General features: G+C 41.7%; 1 protein-coding gene and 1 long non-coding RNA gene across 18 annotated transcripts in view; one reads left to right on the top strand and one right to left on the bottom strand.

Moving 5' to 3' along the window:
• The window catches only part of LOC119018204 (serine/threonine-protein kinase BRSK2-like), a 127,776-nt gene that overhangs the window by 15,839 nt on the left and 89,348 nt on the right, over nucleotides 1-22,589 (bottom strand). For 7 of the 16 annotated variants that reach the window (XM_037095704.1, XM_037095701.1, XM_037095702.1 and 4 more), the window contains exons 5-14: nucleotides 21,719-21,835; nucleotides 18,131-18,164; nucleotides 16,996-17,064; nucleotides 13,502-13,648; nucleotides 12,337-12,368; nucleotides 11,529-11,693; nucleotides 11,238-11,335; nucleotides 9,975-10,128; nucleotides 5,871-5,930; nucleotides 1,044-1,104 (exon numbers count right to left, since the gene is read on the bottom strand). In XM_037095704.1, coding sequence (XP_036951599.1) covers nucleotides 1,044-1,104; nucleotides 5,871-5,930; nucleotides 9,975-10,128; nucleotides 11,238-11,335; nucleotides 11,529-11,693; nucleotides 12,337-12,368; nucleotides 13,502-13,648; nucleotides 16,996-17,064; nucleotides 18,131-18,164; nucleotides 21,719-21,835 — 937 coding nt within the window. Of the gene's footprint in view, nucleotides 1-1,043; nucleotides 1,105-5,870; nucleotides 5,931-9,974; nucleotides 10,129-11,237; nucleotides 11,336-11,528; nucleotides 11,694-12,336; nucleotides 12,369-13,501; nucleotides 13,649-16,183; nucleotides 16,543-16,995; nucleotides 17,065-18,130; nucleotides 18,165-21,718; nucleotides 21,836-22,589 lie in introns of those variants that run through there. The other 9 variants (XM_037095703.1, XM_037095712.1, XM_037095706.1 and 6 more) reach the window with 4 other exon arrangements.
• Nucleotides 16,195-21,724, top strand: LOC119018211. 2 transcript variants are annotated; one of them, XR_005074674.1, is made up of 3 exons: nucleotides 16,195-16,328; nucleotides 20,407-20,617; nucleotides 21,356-21,724. It is a non-coding gene; the product is annotated as an uncharacterized LOC119018211 (long non-coding RNA). The 2 variants fall into 2 exon arrangements; XR_005074673.1 differs by having other exon boundaries at nucleotides 20,407-21,724.

Here is a 22,589-nt window from a genome sequence, read left to right as displayed (position 1 = left end):
TCCGATTCTCATTTATATTTTAATATAGAGTTGGTGTAGAATGAGTCTGATATAACAAGTCATGGTAATGAAGCCTCTCACTGTGGAGATCTCTTATGTCATCACACAGAAATCAGAAAGACATTTCACCCTTTGATATGTTTTTCATAATGATATATTAGGCTGTGGCTGGCGTCAGAAGTTACAGGAGCTGTGTGAGTTTCCACACGTCGCTGCTGTCATGTCAGTTTTCTCTGGACAGCCCAGAACATTCAGCCTGTCCCACACACGACGTGATTAATAACACAGTAAAAACAAAAGTGAGAGGGTCTTAACCTGCATTTAACTCCCTCTCTCTACAGTATTTGACCTGTCTTTATTATATATTAAATTTAAAAGCTATAATAATACAGTCAGTTACCTGTTTAATCGGTCTGCTCTCACTGATGTAAGAGTGGTGGACAAAGAATAATTAACACCTCTCACTGCCTGTCTCATTTTGAGTGTGAAACACAAAAAAAATCCAATCTTTCTATTTCAGAAGATATTTCTAAACTTGTGGTTGTGTCCTGTCCAATCTCAGACTGTGTCTCTTGTCTTAAGAAATCCAAACTAGGACTGTCAACTTCATTCTTCAATCTGCTCTCATCCTGTTCCGTTAACTGCCTACTTACTTGACGACTGCCTCACTTCACCGTCACAGATTCAATTTTACCTCCAATGAGGACAAAGTTTAGGATTTGAGATGTGGGAAACAGAACGGCCCCAGGACCTCCAATACAATCGACTAAAATATAGATTAATTCACATCATGATATTAATCTGTGCTCATCAAATTGATTCCATGACTTGTTACTCAGTTTTGGTTCTATGATCTCATTCGGGCTGAGCTGTAAATCACAGGCCTACAATGGAGTCCAATGGAGTGTGTATGAGCTGCTGATGAGAGGCTGAGGTGATGGTGTGGATATCAGTGTGTGAGCGTCACAGCGTATCAGCAGCGGCCAGCCACTGAGGTGCATTGTGGGGAAACCAATGAGTTCATGGGAAGGACAGATACTTACCCTGGGACTGCTGAGAGGACTGGTGGACAGACCGGAGGACGCTCCACTGATCGACCGCGATCTACACAAAAAAAACACAGTCAGATCAAAACAGACCCAGACACACACACGCACAAAAAACTGCATAATACACTGGGTCAAGAACACCACACAACAACACACACATAACAGGAACACACAAAATCCCCAAACATCTTTGTGTAGTTGATTTAGAAACCCAGCAGGACTGAACTTTGAGCAGATTAAAGGTTATTTGATCTCAGAGAGAGAAGAAAGTCTCAAACGAGGACAAAGAAAACGTATTTTTCTCTGCTGCCTGCAGTTCTCACTCTTATCTCTTTGTCCTTCAGCAGAACATCCCTCTCTGTTCCTCTTAGTCCTGAATACACTCACTGAAACACTGACTGACTGTATAGCACACAAAGTTCTATAGATTAATTAAGTGAAACCGTCCTGTTGTGTGTTAGTCCAGTGTGAATAGAAATTAGCAGATGGTTGTATAGTTTGTCTATAGTTTGACAAAGTACAGTAACCGAGGAGACTGGACTTCGAGTCCTATATGTAACCAGACGTCAAAAGTGACTTGTTCTTCACTTGTAATGCACATAATATACGTAACTGAACTCATACTCGTCTTAGCCCAGGCCATCTTTTTTGCATTTATTCATTAATAAGCCCACATCATTTTTTTTTTTTTGCCTCATGGTTACATACATCGCTAACTACTTTAATATTTTGAATCTATTTTTGATCTGCAGTGGGTTGTTGTCTTCCTCAGCCACCATAGAGATCCTGTACAGGTGGGCATGTTTCTGATGGGACGTGGTTTGTAAAAGCTGCGGTCTGTAGAGTCTGCAGCTGGACCCTTTAAGCTGTTATTGACGAGTCTGCAGTGAGAAACATAGTTTATTTCCCTTTTTTGGTTAATGGTTAAAGCACCTACTATTGATATTCTTTATTTTAACAATTCATGAAATGACAATGTGTTGTGCCCTTCTGGCGGTAATAATTAATCACAGGGAATCATCAGTTTTATCTGTGGCTCCTGCTCGTTTTTTAAAAGTGAGTCTCAGCTCCAAATGTTGGACCAGCAGACTGACGCTGACCACAGAAGGTCTGAAGTGTGAACAGAGCTGGTGTTTTTTAGCTCGCAGCTCAGAGACGACATTCACTTGAGTGTGTTCAAGAGTCAGAGCTTATTAGGAGAATCTGCCAGACAACAAGGAGAGACTTGAGAGACTGTTAACATTCACCAACACTCACACATGAGCAACAGCCTGGGTTAGAGTCACAATCTATAAATAGTTCAGAAATGTCAGCATTATGCCACACACGCAAACACACACACACTGCAAAATTCATTAGCATCAATTCTCTTTTCTTCTCTTCATGAGCTTTTCCATTTTTCATTTACGAATCATTAACTTTTCATATCTCCCTCCTTCTCTTCCTCTCTTTTGCTCAAATGGCATCGCTCCCTTCTTGATCTCACACACACACACACACACACGTCTGACGATGTCTTTGAAGACTTGGGGATTTAATTGCCCGTAGAACAATTTGGCTTTGTTGGAAGTGAAAAATGAAAACAGTAAATCATAATTAAATATGCTTGAAGACACACTCAAACACACACACACACACACACACTGGAGGGATGACATCACTTGCACTAAATTCTCTTTCACAGTTGTGTCATCATCGCATGGGACAACTAAACAAACCAATTGAAATGTTCCGTGCTAATGGTGGCAATTTTGTTCCATCTAGTTTCATTTTCATTTTTTATATCATTGCCTCTTTTCTTCGTCTCTCGTTCGTCACAATAACCCATCATGTTGCAAATGTGTAATTTGTGTTTCTTTGCCTGCTTTTGTCTGAACATCATCTTCTTTGACTTGCTGACATTAAGCAGCAGATTTAAGAGACTAAACCTGTAAAATATCAGCAGGCAACATGCTAAACATTAAAAAAAAAAAATCATCTTTCAAGCTGATCGCTGCCTGCTGATATTTTTCCTCTTTAAATGATGATCTGTTGTGTTGGTGCTGATCATGCTCATACAAAGCGCATCTCCTCTGTTAACTAATATTGGGGACACGGTGAAGGCTGCCAGCGCACGACGCTGCTCCATTAATGACGCTGAGGAGACTCTCCACACTGTCAGACACTTCACACAGGAGCTTCTGTTAACATGCAACTCATTAACTGTGACACCCATACAGTCCACAATCAGGAAGCTGGTGCCGGCTAGTCTTTGAAATCTGGAAATTAATTCATGGTTCATCGCTGCTGCTGCTGCGTGCTAGAGAGGAGAACGTTTTATGGATCTCCCCAATTAGATGATGAGCGAGATAAAGGACTATTCAGTGGGAGTGAGAGCCTTATTTCCATCTCCTCCGTTTGTGCTCCATCTGCATTCCTGGCAATTAATTTATGCTAATCTCCATCAGGACTGCGAACACATCAACAAACTGCGTTTCCCTGGTGCAAGGTCAACCACACAGGGAGGCTGGAGACGGCACGCATGATGGAAATGACCCGTCCCCACGCTTCACTGGAATAACAGACTGGAACAAATATAAACACACACACACACACATAAACACAGACAGACAGTGAGGAGTGGAGATGGGTGGAAAGAGAGAGGGGGAGCGAGCAAAGAAAACAGAAAAGTTGACCTAAAAATTCTCTTCACCCCCGAGGGCTGAGGAGGAACGTCAAAGAGGAGACTGTGCTACTTTTCCGATTTCACAGAGAGGAAAATATTCTTCTGCTTCTCTCACAGCCTGGATACAGTCACAGTTTAGTACCAGTGTTTCTGTTTCACTGGGTTTAATCTGTCTTGATTATGTATGTTAATAGTAATACTGCTTGGATTTGACCTAATGCTGATACTCAAAGCATTGTTGGGCAACAAGGACGTGTTTTCTTTATCTGGTAGAAGTGAACTGCAGAGTGTCACACTCTCAACTCCCCGTTTCCTGCCTCCTTCTTCACTGTCACCATTCAATAAAGGCAGGAAATACCCACCACAAATCCACACAAGTAGTAACCAAACTCAGAACAGATCATGTACATGTTGCTATCAGATGAACTGGTTGAATACACACAGGTTCAGACATCTTATTGCAGCCACAAATGTGCCTGACAGGAGTTTGATTTCTGACACCTCATCTGTGCAGATCTCACTTTTTTTTTTCTTTACAGGTCCAGTATAAAGGTTTTAGTGACGTCTAGCGGTAAGAGGTGCAGACTGCAACCAACTAATCGTACACCTCACCATGACGAACTCTAGAGCCAGAGTCTGCGTCAAATACAGCGGCCTGGTCAGTGGCCCTACGTTTCAAAGATTAACACTGCAGTTACACCGGAGCGAGAAAAGTCTGAGTTGGGAGGCGCTTGGGTTGGTTGGATGGGTCGTGCTTTCAAACTTTCCCGGAGGTTTGTGTCCTGTGTGTGACAAGTGTAAAAACATATCTGTTTTTATGTTTTGTTTCCAAAGATATTCTGCGACTGAATGAGGTTATTTCAACCCAAAGAATGAGCTTTTCCTAAACCTAACCAAGTAGCTTTGTTGTCTAAACCTGAAAACTGTTTTATTTATGTGCCTAAACCTGACCAAACCTCAACTACTGACAATGTTATTAACAGTCCAAATGTCAAATGTGAACAGCTGAGCACCTCATTTGTAAAATTTGTGAGTAGCACAGCATAGTTTGAAGCTTAAGGCCACTGACCAAGCTGCTGTGTCTGTAGAAATAGGACCTGCTCACTCTGTAGATTTAAAAGGCAGTGATTCTTAGTTTGAGGTTTCAGTTTCATTATAAATTAATAAAAACATAAAAATCAGTATTATGTGTTTTCTTAGAGAAAGTACTAAACACCAAGTTAGAGTCAAGAGAAAAATCTTTTTAGCTGCAAATTGTTCCACTTTTGTCCCCAGCTGGTCTTTACTGGTGTCTGAGCAGGAGACATTTTACATCCTTTGTTGGTATAAAAACACTGACAAGAGGAGTTGGTGGTCATTTTTATCCTCTTCTCTTCCTCTCTGGCGTCTCCAAACCAAAAACATCACAACTATGACTACACGACCACACAGGTGATTTACAGAGTTTTCATATTTTCGGGGTCATTGTGGGACAAACAGCGACCTGCAACTGAGCAGTAATGAGGTAACACCGTTGTAGAAAGGCGCAAATTAAGTGTTGGCTGAACTGGCAGCATTTCAGCCACTTCAGTCAGTCAAGTATCAGCACTGGACGATCAAAATGAAACATGAATGTGCTCTATAAGCTGATTATTTTTCTGTGAACAATATTCTCAGAACAAATGAAAAAATCAGCAACACAATTTCAACCTGTAATATAAATCTAAAATAAATCAAACTGTTTCAGGAAACATTTCACAGCGTACTTATTCAGGGATTTTATTTCCGTTTGTTTGTTGTTTTTTGCATCAAAACAAGTTAAATTAACTGACAGCAGCCAGATGTTCTGTGTTTCTCTGGATTCCTAGCGGTGCACTGACTGAATGCATTGTTTCTTTTTTTGAAAACGGAATCTAATTTTACTTCTCTTTTGTGCCGTTTTGTTTTGTGTTAGAAAGTTGACATGTAAGATACATTTTTACAACAGGTTACTAACATTTAAACAACGTGCTACATTTAAAAGTGAAGGACACTACAAGACATTTAAAGAGCTTCAGCATGCACTGAACATCAATAAAAAGAAAACTGGACAGATGGATGGTCAAAAACAAAGGAATACAATGGAAGTGACACCACAGACAAACTGAGGAAACATGACGGACGGAGCCGGCCAATACCTTTCTTCCTTGCTGCAGTTAGCGTTTGTGATATCCAAACTTTTACTGAAAACAGATTTGCTAAAAAGGGGGCAGACAGAAATAAAGAGACAGACAGAAAGGCAGTCACATACGGGGAATCCTAACAAACAGCATGCAGTACTCAAATAAACAAACAAATAAAACTTGTGACAAATTCAGCACTGTAAAATAAAATGAAATCATATCACCATGAAACACAGAGCAACACAAAAACTCATGCACAGACTGATAAATCAGAAACAAAAACCCAGGAGGAGAAACATTCATGGTTCATGCTCCAGTCAGCAGGACATTCAACACACTCCCTCACTGCAGAGAAGCGATTTCTGTTTCCAATCTCCTGGAACTTGTTTACACGGTGTAATGTTCAAATCTATTATCTCTGAATCATCCATCAGCCAGGAGAGACCTTCACAAATGTAATAACAGACGAGCAGCTGAGCGGCTGCTGTGACAACCAGGAATCAGGTGAGTCGTGCTTAACGAATCTACAAACACTCTGTCAGAGCTGAGAAATAAAACCTAATGCTTCAGTCGTGTTTGTGAGAAGATCTGATGAAGTCTTCACGGCGGTCGACCGATGTGTTTTTTCCAAGACCGATACCGATAATAATTATTATTAGTAGATCAGGAGACTGATAACTGATTACTGGAACCAATATGCATCGTCTCAAAGTCAATAATCACCAGTGATGGATTGTTACCAACTATGATTTACACAAATACTTTACTCAAGCACATTTTTCTCTTTCACTCCACATAATTTATCAAATACATTTAAATAACTGCAAATTCAGATTATTCAGTGCTGATCAGCTGTTACTCGTGACAGAAAAAGAAATTAATCTGTAAATAAATCACTTTGTTAGCAGTCTGCATCGATCTTCAACCTGAGCAGAAGACAAATTAACCAGAACAAATAAAATCAGGTTGTCTCCTTCATCACACCTGAAACCTGCCAACACCTTGACATTATGTGCATTGAGTTAAAACACATCACTTCCAACAGCGACACAGCCGAACACTGAAGATTTAAAGTTTCCATCTTATTAACATTGATGTCTCTGTAAGTCGAACACATGGAGCTGAACCGTCAGTCTCTCCCTGTGTTGATCATTTGCTCTCTCACTGAAAAGGGAGGAAATCTACGAACCAACAAGCTGTTGGTGCCGTCTGAGCCTCCGGTCCACATTAAAGTCTGACTGTCATGTGGATTTGAGCTCCACTCGCTCCGCTTGTAAGCCTTCAATTAAATTGATGTGAAATGGCTCCCTCTCACTTTGAAAGCTGCAAATGATGAAGATTATGAAGGATGTCAGGGCAGATTTATTGCTCTGCTCCTGGACTGTTGACCTTCACATGACAGCTAAGTGAATTTATTCATTTATAAGTTGTTATATTAAGCCCAATTAGGCAAGGTCTTGTGGGTCAATTAGGTTAAATTTTAGGATAAATGTGAACATTTAATTAAAACTAAACACTCTCTCCTGAATCAGCTCCCTTTCATGAGGAACTTCTAGACATCGACTTCAAACGGTCATCATTTTGCTGAATGTGAGATCAAAGCAGCTCCTGGAGGAGGTGGAAGTAAATATATATGTGTTCTGGACAGATTTCTGTCCTCTTGCTCGTCTTTCGGCTGCTCCCTGTTGGGGATCGCCACAGCGGATCATCTGCTCGCTACGCTACACATAAACTTGTTTTTTTTATAAATATTGAACTCTCTGGCTTCTGTCCTCAAAGGTGTTAATGACGACCACATGAACGCAGATTCAAAACAAAGATGTTAAAACCTTTCTCGACTTGCTTCTATCTAAAGTGACGTCATCCTTTTGCATTTCCGTGTTTTAATATTTAATCTTGATCTTTTATTTAGTGTTTACTGCATTGCCTTACATCATTACTTTATGATCGGTCTCTTATTTCACATTGTTTGCTGCCGTACTTTCATCCTCTTGTTTTCACTGTCTGTCAAAGTACTTTGAAAAACTTCTTCTGAAAAACATCACAAATCTCCCGCTGTTATAAAAATAAAAACGCTCAATGAAAAAAGAGCTGTGTAATACTGCAGACAGAAAACTAAAGTCTGTTTGTTTCAGATATTTACACATAATGGAAATGTTTTTATTTTGCCCACATACTAATATTTATAGACCCAGACACACCTCAAACACTGAAAGCCTCAAAGCCTTACACAGGAGCCCCTCTTGTTTACGTTACATCACGGCTCACGGTTTTAAAAAACAGAAAGCAGATTTTTGTCTGTTTTTACTTGTGTGTATATTTATGTGGCGGCCTTTCTGTTCGAGACAAATTTCCCTCAGGACAAAAAAGAAGTCTTTAACTTTTCATCAAGATACAAACAGAATGAATCTCTACACGTCGATCCTCGGACGTCCAAACCTTTCAAAGTACTCCTGTATGTTTGTGTTGTCCCAACGAACGGCCTCTTCTGGTCGAGTAAACAAAGACTTAATGCGATGGAGTTCTGCTAAATGTGTCCATGTTTGATGGATTCATGTACTTTGACACTGATGATGGCCATTAAAGTCCCATCTTGAACAAACAGTAGACAATGGTTCTCACAGGTTACATGACCATCATAAGGAAGATGCTCAGATGGCCACAACAAACTTCACCCTAACCAGAGCAGTGACAGATGACAAAACACTGGTATTAAAAAAATGGTGTCTTGCTCAACAAAGGACACTCCAATGGCTCATCTAGGTGATCCATGAATAACAGACCATTTAATATTTAGGATGACAGCGTTGATGGGAGATAAACTGGCACAAACAGCTGACTGGACAATGAAAAGGACACATAAGCTGTAAATTAGTTTGAGTAACCTGACTACAGCATTAATTTTAAAAAGGGCAGTTTACCCAAAACTAATTCATAATCGGCTGCCCCAGGCTGATGGAAAGTTGTTGATTGTGAAAGATGTTGATTAAACCCCCTTTTTATGATGAAATCTTCACTGCAGCTGCAAAATTAAAAGTGTGTGACCAGACTGAAGTAGATACACAAACCGAACTGTGCATGGAAGGTGTAAATAATATCTTTTTTTAATCAGTTTGGGATCTCAGGGATTCCAGGGACTTGGATTAGGTCAGACTTGCTGTATGCGGTTAGTTTTCCATCCCCAGTTACTTCGGTTGTTCAGGAGAATCCTGCAACACTGGAATCCACACATGTTTTTTTTTGGAAACTTCTGCCCAACTTTCCATCAGCATGGAGGGAGGAGGCCTCACTCTCCACTGTGTTTCTTTTGTTTTGTACCACAACTTGATTTACATAAATAACAACTTAAATCGTGCAACATCCGTCATGCGAGATGTGCAAAAATTACGTTTGTTGTGCTTTTACAGATGCAGAGTAATATTTGTTTCGCCAAGGCTCAGCTCTCAGGTTCATGTCATACCCGGGATAAAAATGATGTTCTTTCATGGAACTGAGCCTGGATGTTGAGACACATTTTCAAACATTTAGACACTTTAAATACGTTGACTGATATTCTGTCGGTTCATCCCAACAACACAAACATCAATATCACTTTATGCACCAACTTGCCAAATACATGTCAGGTTCACAGCCTCTTGTCCTCTTAGACTGCATGCTCCATGCACACTCAACACGCACGACGCACAAACCTCAGAGTCCTGCTCATGCATTTGAACAGTTTTCAGTCAGAACTAAGAGCACGCTTGTCGCTCTCTGGCAGAATTTACGTCAGGCTTTGGTTGATATGTACCGAACATGTTGAACTGACAGAAAGAGAACGATGCATCATGTATTTAACCTCAGTTCAGTGAATGTGTGGACAAACCTCACATTGATGAGAACAACTGAACTAAAGTTACTGAGGACAAACAGACGGCGCGTGTGTGACATAAATTAGAAAAAGGACCAGTCAGATTTACGATGATGCTCCCTCTTTTCTTTATGTCACTGAACTGAGTTTAAACACAATATTTAAACTAAAACACACTCTGAACAACAGCAGCTCCTCTTCACTGACCGGTGTGTGTCTGACATGTCTGTCCATGCTCATGAACACACATGCAGGTCTCCGTCTCTTACCTCTGACCGTGGGTCGCCATGTCGATGGCTCGTCGCACGGGGACGGGAGATCCTCCCTCCGTGACGCTCAGCACCTCCATAGACTTCCTCTCCGGTCTGCGCTTACCGTGACGGCTCAGCATGGGTGAATCCACACGCTTCCTGGGAGGGTCTGCTGAGCGAGGCCAGGAGTCAAACGTCAATGCAGGGAGAACACAAGGACAGAAAGTAGTCAGGAAACCAGATTGATGAAAGTCAACAAAATCAGCACTTCCTATCGTGTGCAATGTTATATCTAATAGTACAGTACTACTGTCTACACACTACACTTTGCTGGTAGTCAAGTAGTAAACTAGTTGTGCAATGCATATGTTTAATTGTCTCTATCTGTACTTATTCTGTCCTTGGGCTCCTCAAACATCCAAAGTTCACCTCTGAGGATCAATAAAGGATTATCTGATCTTATCTTGTCTTTACTAAAGAAAAGCTACCTTGTTTTTCTACCCTGACATCCGTCCAACACATTTTTTCCTATCTGAACAGTTTGGAGTTGAAAACATGTTCCCCAAAACGGTGATGTAATGTTTGAATTTGAAGGTGCAAATACATTGGTGTAAAGCCAAGCCAACCTCTGTTAGCTCAGAGGCTTGAGGCAGTGTTGACTTGTGTACTTGCTGGAAATGATCCACAGTCCCAGGCTCCCTAAACAAGTCATCTCCTCTCTTTGTTTCTCTAAAACTTCTCTGGTGCAGCATTTGAAAGATGGGGGGCAGACAATAGAAGTCAATACCAACATGGCGCTGGTACTCTATTGGCTGAAGAGGTAAGCCATCTGTGATCCGCAGTCTGTCTGCTGTCAGGATCTGCACTTAAAATAAGAACTTCAACGACTGACATATTAATATGCTGATGTTTATAGTCAACAAGGGTCACCTTCTCAGTCGGATGCCACGTTTCCTCATAGCTCTGTTTGCATATGTCAACTCGAAATCTAATTGAATTCCAATGGGAACTTTTGTGATCTGTTTGCAAAACTCCTTCTGTCTTTTTTTCCCAGTCTTGAATAAACTGAACCTCGGGATGATGAAAAAAATGTATTGGATGGCAGATTTTGGACAGACGGGATGCAGTCTGTGCCGCAGGAACCTAGCATAAACAACTTAGCTAACCAATCAACGTTTAGTGATGCTGGTGTGATGATGGCTGTCAGCTGATCACCAAATCTCACACAATCATGACCTATCAATTAAAAAGAACTCCCTCTGTTCAGCTGGACGGGCCTACCGATCTCATTGCGCGGCGGCAAGTTCTGGTCCTCGTGGCTCGGATACCTCTCCTTACGGTCCAGCAGCAGGAAGTAGATCATCTTCTCCTGGTTCTCCCTGGAGAGAGGAGAGAGCGAGACAGTAAGACACTCCATCATCACAGACATATTAAATAGAAAAATTCATCAAACTGACAATTTCTCAGCCATCTCATCTATTTCTCTGGCCATCTCCTTCCTCCCCCACTGCCCTCTTTATCTTCTCTTTGCTCCCTCCACCCTTCCTCCCCCTGCTCCTCCTCCTCACTCACTCCTCAGACAGCAGGTCTTTGGTCAGTTTTTCCTTGTCCCTGAAGCAGCCCAGAGAGTGCATGCTCTCCAGGACGTCAGGGTCGATCTCCTCGGCTGTAGCCAGCGTCCTGATGGCCACCTTCCTGGGGACGGGCTGCTCGGGCTCCGGCTCGTTCTTTCCAGCTCTGCAACATGACACATGCAAATATCAAAAGAGCTTAGTGTTTAAGACATGCAAGTGTTTATTAAGGGACAGAAAAATACATTTAGACTTAACTCGCCAATAGCTTGTGGCTTTTGCCTTTGTTGACCTTTTTTAAAACAAATGTTCCCTACGAAATTTTATTCATGTTCAGTTGTAAAAAGCCCCTAATTGAGCACACTGGGTAGCTCAAACCTGAGGGGAGCCGTGCTCTGCTGCACAAAACTTTCTGATATGCAAACAAACAAGTATAATCACTGTAAAGGGAAACGGGAGAACTGAAGTGTGACGGATGTGTGGCACAAACTTTGTTTTGTAAGATGATGATTTGGGAACAAAGTAGCTTCCTCATTAGCTTAGAAGGCAAATGTGTTAGCATCTCACGAGTTGCCTCCAGGTAGACAGGATATATCCCAACAATATGGAATAAACTCGTAGGTGTTAATTAAAATACAGATGGTCACATGTCTTTGTTCGTGATCTCTCACTCTGAAGACTGATGGAGCTGCTGCTTCTTCTGAAAACTAGCTTTGATGGATTATTATTATTCTGCATCATCTGCTTTAATGAGGGTTTGCATACAGACATTAAACAGGGAAGAAATAAGTGACAGAATTTGTACTTACATGTACCACGTGTGCTTCTGGATCTGCTCTAACTGTAACAGAAATAAAAAGAGGAAACAAACATTAATGTCTCTTTAATTAGTAACTGAAACAAACGTGATAGTTATGTTCAAAGGCGTCATGATGCTGGACGCTGGAGCACGATGTGATCTTTGTTACAGCTACATTTTAATAAATAAGTAATAATATTTTTCATCTTTTGAATAAGAAAGTTCTTCAGAAACCTGATGACTTTTGGAAAACCAAATTACAACCAAACAATTCAGATCCAATAGAAAGAATACTTTAACTTCTAAAAATGAGCCTGAGTATAGATGCACAATATCGATCTTTTTAGTTAATACAATCTTTCATGGCCTACACTGTTGAGATAACCAGTAATGTCACATATTTGCCCTAAATCTGTAGTTTATTCACACCTGGGGGTGAGACAGGCTCAGATGTGGTGAGCACAGATGGATGATTTAATATTACGCAGCTCTAATGAGATTTGTTGTGTCACACCTTGTAGACTTCCTCCCTCCTCGATGATCCCTGGCGGAACACATATTTGCGAGCACTTTAACTGTTCAGCGCCATTTTGATTCTACTAAACCTTTGATTTGTTTTCTGGGAAGCTGAGAAAAGCAGGGTTCACCAATTCTTTATATACATTAATTATTCGAACTGTGTGACCTTGACTTGTCTGGTGTTAGGTTAATGAAAAGAGGTCACAATGTGCTCATAATTAATGATATGTGAAAATGTGGGGTCACTGATCATGGCTTCAGGCTGTTTCATGTCACTGAACTCACCCTCTGGACAAGCTGCCATGATTGAACTATAACATCAGTCTTTATGTATGACTTTACTGATTTAGTTTAACTGCAGACTAATCATGAGTGAAAGCATATTATCTAAAAACATCCTTTGTTATTGCAGTTTCTATTCTAAGCCAAAGAAAAACCTTGGCCCGAGATGAAAAGATTGTATGCAGAGCAGAGTAGCTGCAGGGCCAGTCCTGGTGCAGTTCTGCTAAATTTAGCCTGAGCTGTCCCGAAGGCAACAGCCCAGACTGAAAAACTGCGAACTGAGCACGAGTCCACTGATGGAAGATTACAGCCCTCTACGTCCTCTGCAGCCGGGCTGGCCAGTAAGGCGGTTTGAGGTGAAGTGCGACGCTTACCGTGAGCCTCTTGGTGGCGTCCACTTCAATCATACCGCGCAGCAGATTCTGACAGTCTGGAGGGATGAAGTGAGGCATGTGGAATACTCCCAGCTTCACCTTCTCCAAAAGGTTCCTCAGGTTGTCATCGTCAAAAGGCAGAGCGCCCTGGAGGAAGAGGAGAGGAGGAAACATGTCGGTCGCTGTTTTTTGACACTTTGATAAGTGTAGCGTGTCACCAAAACATTTACATTTCTGTATCTGGCTATTTAATGTACATACATCACTCAGTTTGTGGAGATGCAATAAAGAGGCAATAACATGTATTAAAAATGAGAAACTGCTCACAAGACTCCTCTTCAGTCTGTTTATTCCCCCTCAGAGTGCAGTGAACATCTGCTACACACCCAACACAATCACATACCAAGATCATCCAAGTCAAATTTTTTTATCCATTATTTTCAAATCTGTGAACATCTACTTCTTAGACATTCCGGGTCAGAGTGGCCTATAGCACCTGCAGGCCTGAGCACCTGGAGGAGGCATCACCTGCCCTGTCAGACCAAACAACACACTAACATCCTCCTGTCACCATGTGAGCAGCCCGTCAGGTGTTCACGTCTGGAGGCAGTTTGAAATCAGTCATCAGAGTCGGTGATGATGAAGCCGTTTGTACCGCAGCCAGCCAGCCGGCTCAGCCTTTACTCTCCAGCTGGGGAGCGCGCTCAGTGACGTGGTGACTGATACCAGCTCCTCCTCATTGAAAAGGAGGCAGGACGCAGCCAGATGGCCGCCGACACCGTGTGTAATCAAAACAACACGAGTGGAGAGATTTATCTTCACATGATGACTGCGTTCTGAGCTCCATCTTAATCAGGAGAGGAACGTGCACAGAGTCCTCCAACAAACAGTCATTTAGTCAATACTCACTCGTCACTGTCGCATTATGTTGCTGCTGGAGCGAAAAGCCGTTGTTATTTATGTGATGTGCATTTTTTATGTCAGTGTGTGCTTCACAGCAACACAACATACAACTGAGTCACTGAAATATTTAAGGAGAATGTCTTATTTTAAAAAGGGCCCAAATCTTAATGTGTGAGCACTCATTTATCGGAAGATATGATGATCTTTATCACTGTTCTTTGATCCAAAATCCTCACTGACAGAAAAACACAAACACAATAGTGACTGTTCATCACAGTCAGGTTGCAAATAACGTCACACTACACTTGAGAGCAGTTGCCACTTAACTTACTTCTATCAAAGTACAGGAAAAAAGAAGCGAAAAGCTAAAATGGCGTCAGACAATAGCTACAGCCGACCTCTTCAGCTCACCACAGGGACTGTTTACCTGCATGTCAACTTCTTAAAGATTCAGCAATCACACACACCTATCAATAATTACAGATACCGCATAAGTGCCACATTTGTCAGATTTTCATAGACAGATGAAAACATCGTGACAAGTTAGATGAACAACTGATGTTAGTTGTGGCAGGGTTTCATTTCTGAGCTTATTTAATACATAATGTGGCTTAAATTTTTAGTGTACACAAAATGTTTTCAGTGTTTTATCTTTAATGTAATCCAGGCTGGCGTAAACACACAGACTGGCTGTATGAGAACAGACACAATGGTCTATACAGTACGTCATCCACGCTTTATTCACACACCAGTGAAGTTTGAAAAAGCAGATCTAACGATGTTATATAACAGAGTGACCTTCAGTATTTATAATAACGTTCCTGTCACAAAGTGTATTCCGATGTTAACCTTTAATTTCCAGGTCGAGTGACGCTGTCAGGTAGTTTATTTTGTGCTGAAACACTTCAGTGACCTTCCTCTCCACCTTGGGTATTCTGCTGGGAACAACTGCTTCACACATAAAGAGTTCATTCAGCATAAATATTTGCCTCAGGAGACAAACTAGCAAATCACTTTTTCCTTCTCTTTCCTCCGCAACACTGCATCAAACCAGGAGAGTGAGCAAGTTTATCTGTGGCTGCAGATTTTGAATTACAATCCACCTGCAGGGAGGAAATACATAAATGGATATATATATATATATATATATATATATATATATATATATATATATATATATGAATCCAGGATAAACACTGTAGGCTCACCTTTGGTGTCGCAACTAAGCCGAAGAATGAGTTAACAGTGACCCTCTAACTGTCCCACCTGGAGCACCTGCCACAGTTTACACACCATACTGAGTTATTTTCATAACTCTTAAAATCATGATTCACTTCCATCCATCATGACACAACTGCAACCTGGTCAAGCAGAGCAGTGAGGTGAATCCATTCAAGCCCGAACATGAAGGTGACTATTCACTGTTAGAATCACTTTACCTAATACTTCTAATTTACATACACAGGTCAGCTTTGTCAAAGTAATAGAGGCAAAACAGAGCTGCTGTTTCTATAACTTGAGCTAAACCGTACTGAGCGGCAATTTTAAGCACTTAACTACTTTTCAGCAAAACTTAAGTGATATAACAGAACATAATATAATACAATACAATATAATACAATAGAATATAATGCCAAATCAAGCATCAACCGGCGTCTTTTCAGTCCGTAAGTTATTGTTGGCGCCAAAGAGGCTCCAACCGTTCATTTAGCATTAAGCTAACTAGCTAGCGTTGTCGTCGTCGTTTCCTACATTCCTGTCGATTCTACCTGGTCTTACCTTCTATTCATCAACGATGGTCTCATAAGGAGCTTGTAACAGAGGGGCTGCTGAAGCCGAGTGTGCCGGTTAACAAGCAGTCAAACGGCGGTTGAACACCTGAGCAGCCCCGGTCGTCTGTGGAGCCTCCGCTGTAAGCTAGCAGGTGAGTCCGCAGATTCGTCACTGTGTCATCTAGTTCCGGTTTTGAACCCAAAACACCTCCACAAACTGCTTCTCAGGTGTTTGAGTGTCCTGACTGTCCGCTCAGGGCGGCTCTGAACGCTGCTCGCCTCCATTTTTACGTAGCAAAACAGCTCAACATGAACGTTAGCTTATTTACTGGAGAGGTCACTGGGGTCAAAGGTCAAGCTGCTGGTGACGTGTGAGAGCGCCCTCTGCTGGACGACAGGAGGAACTACAACCACCAGCCTGATGCATTCAGAGAGTCGAGTTCATCACAAGTACTCACATGTCTCCCTGCTGTACTCACTTTATAAACACATCCTATCGATTATCATCACTGCAACATTCAAATTAAAGTATAATTCTCTCAGTTTTTATCATATTTTACTCAGATGCCTGCCTGAATTACAGTGGTGAGGAAGTGCAACTGCAAACCCACAAACATTAAGAGATTTGGAGGGTTTTGCAGTGTTTAAAACCAGGCACAAGTGTGTCATCAGCAGTGGTTTAAACTGACTCCATTTTTATACTGATGGATTTATATTACAGCATATAAGCTTCTGACCCCACGTTCAGCCCTGATGGATAACACCACTCATGTTGACCCCACACTCACGTCCGTCAGCTCATCGGCTGCTGTCACTCACCACTAAAAGTGCAAACAGGATGACTCCACAGCTCCACGCATCTGCTTTCCTCCCGTCATACTTCTCCCCCTGGTAAAGACAGACAGACAGACAGACATCATCAACTCTGATAGAAGTGTGTCTGTGCGACATTTATTCTGAGCCGTTGCACCAAACTTAATGTAAAAATTCACCCGTTTATGGAAATTCCTTAAATGTAGGAGCAGCAATTTGTGATGCTGGCAGCACTGCAGGAGTAACTTTCAGGATGAAGTGTCTGAATTTTCCTCTTTTCTGGTATGTTAGGTACATTAGTTCATCATTTGCAGCACTGCTGAGATCTGAGTGTGGACGTGGGGGAACTACTCATCCACAACATTTACATTTTAAATATCAATTTACTGTCAGATTTACAGAAAAGTGTATTAACCGGTGCGTGAAAGTCATACTTGAGTAGAAGTAAAGTTATTGTGCTAAAATGAATCAAATATAAAGAAGTTGTATTATTATTATTATAAATAAATGTAGCTTGTAAAAAGTACATTTGCCTCCAGATGCAGTCGAGTGGAGGAATAAATCTGCAGAAAGCACCTTAAAATTGTACTTAACTATAGTTCTTGAGGAAATGTATTTTGGTGACATTAATATCAGTGTCATACCAAATAAATAGTAAAATATTCGTCTAAAATGTGTTTAAAACATTCGACCCTATATAGATTGGATGAACATGCAGAGTCAGGATGTTTATGTGTGAGTGAATATTTAAAAATACACAACTGTGCATGTTTGTCTGACTACTAAATATCTCTGTTGAATTAAAAACTAAATCTACACTAAACAAATAAACAAAACAAATTAAAAAATAAATAAATGAGGAAGTCTTCAACTGTGCTGTTTCCACTTGAAAACGAGGAAACACGGAAACAAAATGGACAGAAACTGACGGACTGCATGAGGAGCAGATGATCTTTTAAGTGTGTTTAAAGTGTGTGTGAGCCCGGTGGAGATGGAGGAGGTGGAGGAGGTGGAGGAGGTCCGGACCACAGAGGCGAGTGCAGAGTGGAGAGAGGACGGAGCTGTGATGTAAGAGTCATTGTGCAGAGAGCCGGGCGGTCGCAGCTGCTTTTACTGTATGAAAGAGAGCGAGAGCACTTACCCTGATAACCTCTGGGCAGGCGTAGTGAGGAGATCTGTGAGAGAGGCGAAGAGGCAACATTACACAACATCACACAACATTACACAACATCACACACTCACACAGCCAGCAGACACAAGCGATCCTCTGAAGATGAGAAGCAGGTGAACTTCTCATCCGACGCTCTCTGAGGAGACACGAACCAACTTTTATTTCCTGATGTGGCTCATTTCGTTTTGTGGGCTAAGTGACTTTTACATAACATGAAATGGCCTCGATCCAAATCCGAGTGACGGCAGCTCATCCTGTTGGATAACATATGACGGCATCACACAGTTTCCACCACGTGACACAACTTAAAGGCAAAAACCAAAAGTGGGACAACTTTCAGATCATTGACTTAAAGGGCCGGAACTAATCCTGGCTCCAGAAACCACTTTTACTTCACAGTTTCCGCTCATTTTTCCTTCTGGTAGCCAATTATTTCCTTTTTTATCCATAAAGTATTAAAATGACAGTAATGGATGATACTGTGACTAGAATCCTGCAATGTAAGCTTCTTTTTGCATCTACGATTGTAGATTTAATGAGTGAACTTCCAAACAGAATGAGAGAAGTTAGAGTAGTAAAAGCAGCTGTAACATCTAAAAGTTGTGTCATGTACGTCATGTAGGATATTTTTGATCATTTAAACACATTTTGTGAATAATATTTACTGAAGCAACGTGTCAAACAGGACTTTTATTGCTAATGAGTGTTTCTTTGCTGCAGGACTGTTTGTTCCACTCAGTCGACTTTCAGACATCTCCTGATATGTTGTGTTACAGCACAGAAATGAATTAAAGAAAACAAATTGCTGAAATTATAGAGAAAATCTATTAAGATTAGTAAAACAGCATCGATTGTTGTGTTGTCATTTTTACTTAATTAGTCTAAGAGCGAGCAAATCTTATCTCGAACAAGGAGACGAAGCGCACAAACCACAGAGCAGAAAGTCACAAGGTTTAAGAGGCGAATGTGCAGCGAGCAGTTTTATGTCAAGAAAACTTGAAGTGACTGATGAAGCCAGTGGAGAGAAGTTAAAGGGGCTCTATGTAACTATTATTTAGTATTTTACTTGTATGAATCACTTTTATACTGTCCATCTCTCTGGCTTGTCTACAGGATGATCTGTGGAAGCGTTCTAACGCTGCTGGATTGTGGGTTTGTCTCTTTGTGAGGGACTCAGAGTTCCCGCGACAGTCCAAAGAATGTGACTTTACGCTCCTCTAACCACTTTCCGCTAACAGAGAGCAAAAATAGCTAACGTTAATTTAAAAATGGAGTCTGTTAACATAACAGAAATCCCACACAGTCCCTTTACAGCTGGAGTAATGTTTGATCTGTGAACTTAAACAACTAGTTTGGTCCTTTAAGTCAAACAGAGGCAACACCTCAGATGATCACTTCAGTTTGTTGGACAGAAGTCTGCCGTCTGACTTCACAGAGGTAATGAAGGAGGAAAATGAGGACTGTGGTCGAAGAGAATCCCGACTGGAGCTTCGGTCGTGCAGTTAAAACTTGCAGCTGATTCTTCTGCTCACACTGAGCCGACTCACAGATCTGTGCTCAACGACCACGGAGTGAAAACGCTTGTCTGCTCGCCCTCTGCGTGGATTCATCACAACAAATGAAGCAGAGAGCACGACACTTGTAACGGCGCTTCCTCCAAACACACAGAGCAAACACACTCCATCCTCTGCAGCGTCACACCTCATTATCTTAATGTATGTAAAGCCAGTCGATGTGAACTATTCAAACACGCTGCTGACAGAAGATCAGAATATACTAACTGAGCTCATTACAGCAGAGCTCCAGGCGACGTGTCTGAAAGTGACATTTAATAAATTCCATTAACGTCACATGAAGAGTCATCTGACTGGTTACTCACGCCAGATATTTACAGAATCCATCAGAGGCTCTTCATAAACACTGTGTGCATCAGAGCCATGTGTCAGATGGGCTGATGGATGGATGGATGATCTGATGTACTGTGAAGCTCTCAGGATGTCTCTGCACGTGAGCATGCTGCTGGTTTTCAGGTCTGAAGACGTCTTGCATTTAGCTAAAACTGGACCTAATATGATCCGGAGGGCAGGATGAGCCCAGGATCAGTGCACACAGGTCCAACAGACAGATAACTGAACACGGGCAGCAGCGTCTGTGTCGTGTGAATCATAATAAAGACGGATGAGTAACTGTAAGCAGAACATTTGGCTCAGTAACTCCATCTTCTTCTTCTCTCTTCCTGTGTGCAGCTCTGAGGAGCTGGAGGACTCGTCTTTAGCTCTTCCACATGACCGACTCCATACAACACTTGCTGGCCCGCGGTTAGCTGTGGTGAGCGGAACACACCGGCCCGGCACGAATCCTGCAGAGCTTTGTAAAGACTGAAGAAACAACCAGGAGCTTCCCAGTGAAAAGATTTCTTTCAGAGCGACGGCGTCTTTACACAGCAGCTCACTACAGGTCCGGACTTCTACAGCTCCACTGATGAACCGTTTCATTAACAACAGATTAAATGTTTAAGGTGACAGAGGTTGTTTTTACTGGGAAATCCACAGTGAAAAGTCACCTGAGCTTTTTAGCATCTCTTAACTTTTAATTTTAGCACATCTGGACCGACTGTACACACAGGAAGTCAGCACGAACAAATATAAGTTTAAAGGTGAAAAGTTCTACAGTTATATTTTGCTAACATTGGTAGCCTGTTAGCTGTGTGACTGATAGAGCTCAGCATGAGGTTAATGTCAGGCAGACTGTATGACACAGTTTGATAAAAAAAAAGATTATTATTTTGCTCATTAATTTGGTTTGTGATATATTTTAACTAACATATTCACATTTTAGTAATCGTGCGTAGACCTTTAGTCATGAATATAGCAATTATTGTTTATGTTAGAAAAATGTAAATGTCAAATGGCAGTTGATGTTCTTTTCTTCTTTGTCTGCCCCTGAGCCTCAATCTGCCCACTTAATGTTTAATACATCTTTAACAAAGTATTTAACAACACTGGCTTCACACATGAAATGAGCTTCTCTCTCACATTAGTGGTGTTTCTATTCATCCAAATACAAATGCATTCCCTTGCGTAGAACACGAGATGTACGTCTGTACTTATGGACATGAAACTGTGTGGAAATGTGGTGGACACCAACACGAATTTTAAGGGATAATAATGTTGTTTTTTACTTTATTCCCTTAAGATTCCTTCTGCACAGCACACAGAATCTGTTGGTCTCGTAATGATCCAACTCAATGAACATCGTTCTCTGTAGCAATGAGAGGATCCTGCTCAGGATGCCAAACGCTGCTGAGGATTTACCCAACAAGACATGATTTATCCAGAGTGACACAGGAAGTGATGCTTCATCTGAATAACACGAAGCAGAGAGAAAGACTTTGTGTCATCACTTCTCTTCAGGACTTTAATATCCAGACATGAACTGTCCGAGCGGCTTCTCAGCTGCAGTGTTAAGTGTGAAGACGGGTTGTCAACACAAAGACACGATGAATACAGGATAAAAAAGAAAATGAAACCAGGTTGAAAGAGGACACGGGTCACTCACCCACAGCTGGTCTCCAGCAGACTGTCCCCGACCTGCAGAGACGCCATGCCGAAGTCTGCTATCCTGATGTTGTTCTTCTCGTCTAACAACAAGTTCTCCGGCTTCAAATCTCTGTGGCTGCAGGACGACAGGACAGGAAACAGAAGAGAGAGACCGACATGATGATCTGAGGTTAGAACTGAAGAAACAACGACTTCTTAACACCCCGAGTCTTACACTCGAGCTTCTCAAACGACATATTACTTCACACTTCTAGATAACGAGCCTCACTTGTGTCCCATCCACTGTCATCGAGACGATCTGTTCCTGTACTTTAGTTTCTGTCTGTGAACCTTGGGACCGTTTCACTTTAGCTTTGAGTTCCATAAAACATAATAAGTAAATCCAGCAGCTTCTGACATCTGTGGGCACTTTGCTTTTATGCCTCGACCTCTGGAAGGAGTGTGGGCGAAACAATTAGTCTTGAAAGAGTTCAAACATCAAGTATTTTCTCTGTGGTTAAGGCTTCCTTATTGCAATTCAACCATCAAGAATGGAAGTCCGAGTCAGAATCAGAATTACCCTTTTACTCATAATGACTGAGGGAAATGAAACCAGTTGATAAGAGCTCGACTTTAGTCGCGTGTCTCTTTGGTTGATCCGAGAAGCTCGGTGCAGAATAAATCTGTTTTCAAAGCTAAACACTTGACGTCTAATGCCGAGAGTCAGGCGGAGCGTCTTTGATGTGCGGCTGCTCTTAGATACACAGTGCTGAAGCCGTGTGGAGGAACTAAAGGTGCTCCCGGAGATGAAAAGAGATGAAGAGGAGCTGGGCGATCTGAAGTCGCCCCCGGCAACAGCTGATGAGGAGAGGCTGAAGAGGAGGATCAGG

This window comes from Acanthopagrus latus, chromosome 4 (assembly GCF_904848185.1).
Source record: "Acanthopagrus latus isolate v.2019 chromosome 4, fAcaLat1.1, whole genome shotgun sequence".
NCBI lineage: Eukaryota > Metazoa > Chordata > Actinopteri > Spariformes > Sparidae > Acanthopagrus > Acanthopagrus latus.
This window is presented reverse-complemented; position numbering and strand designations above follow the sequence as displayed.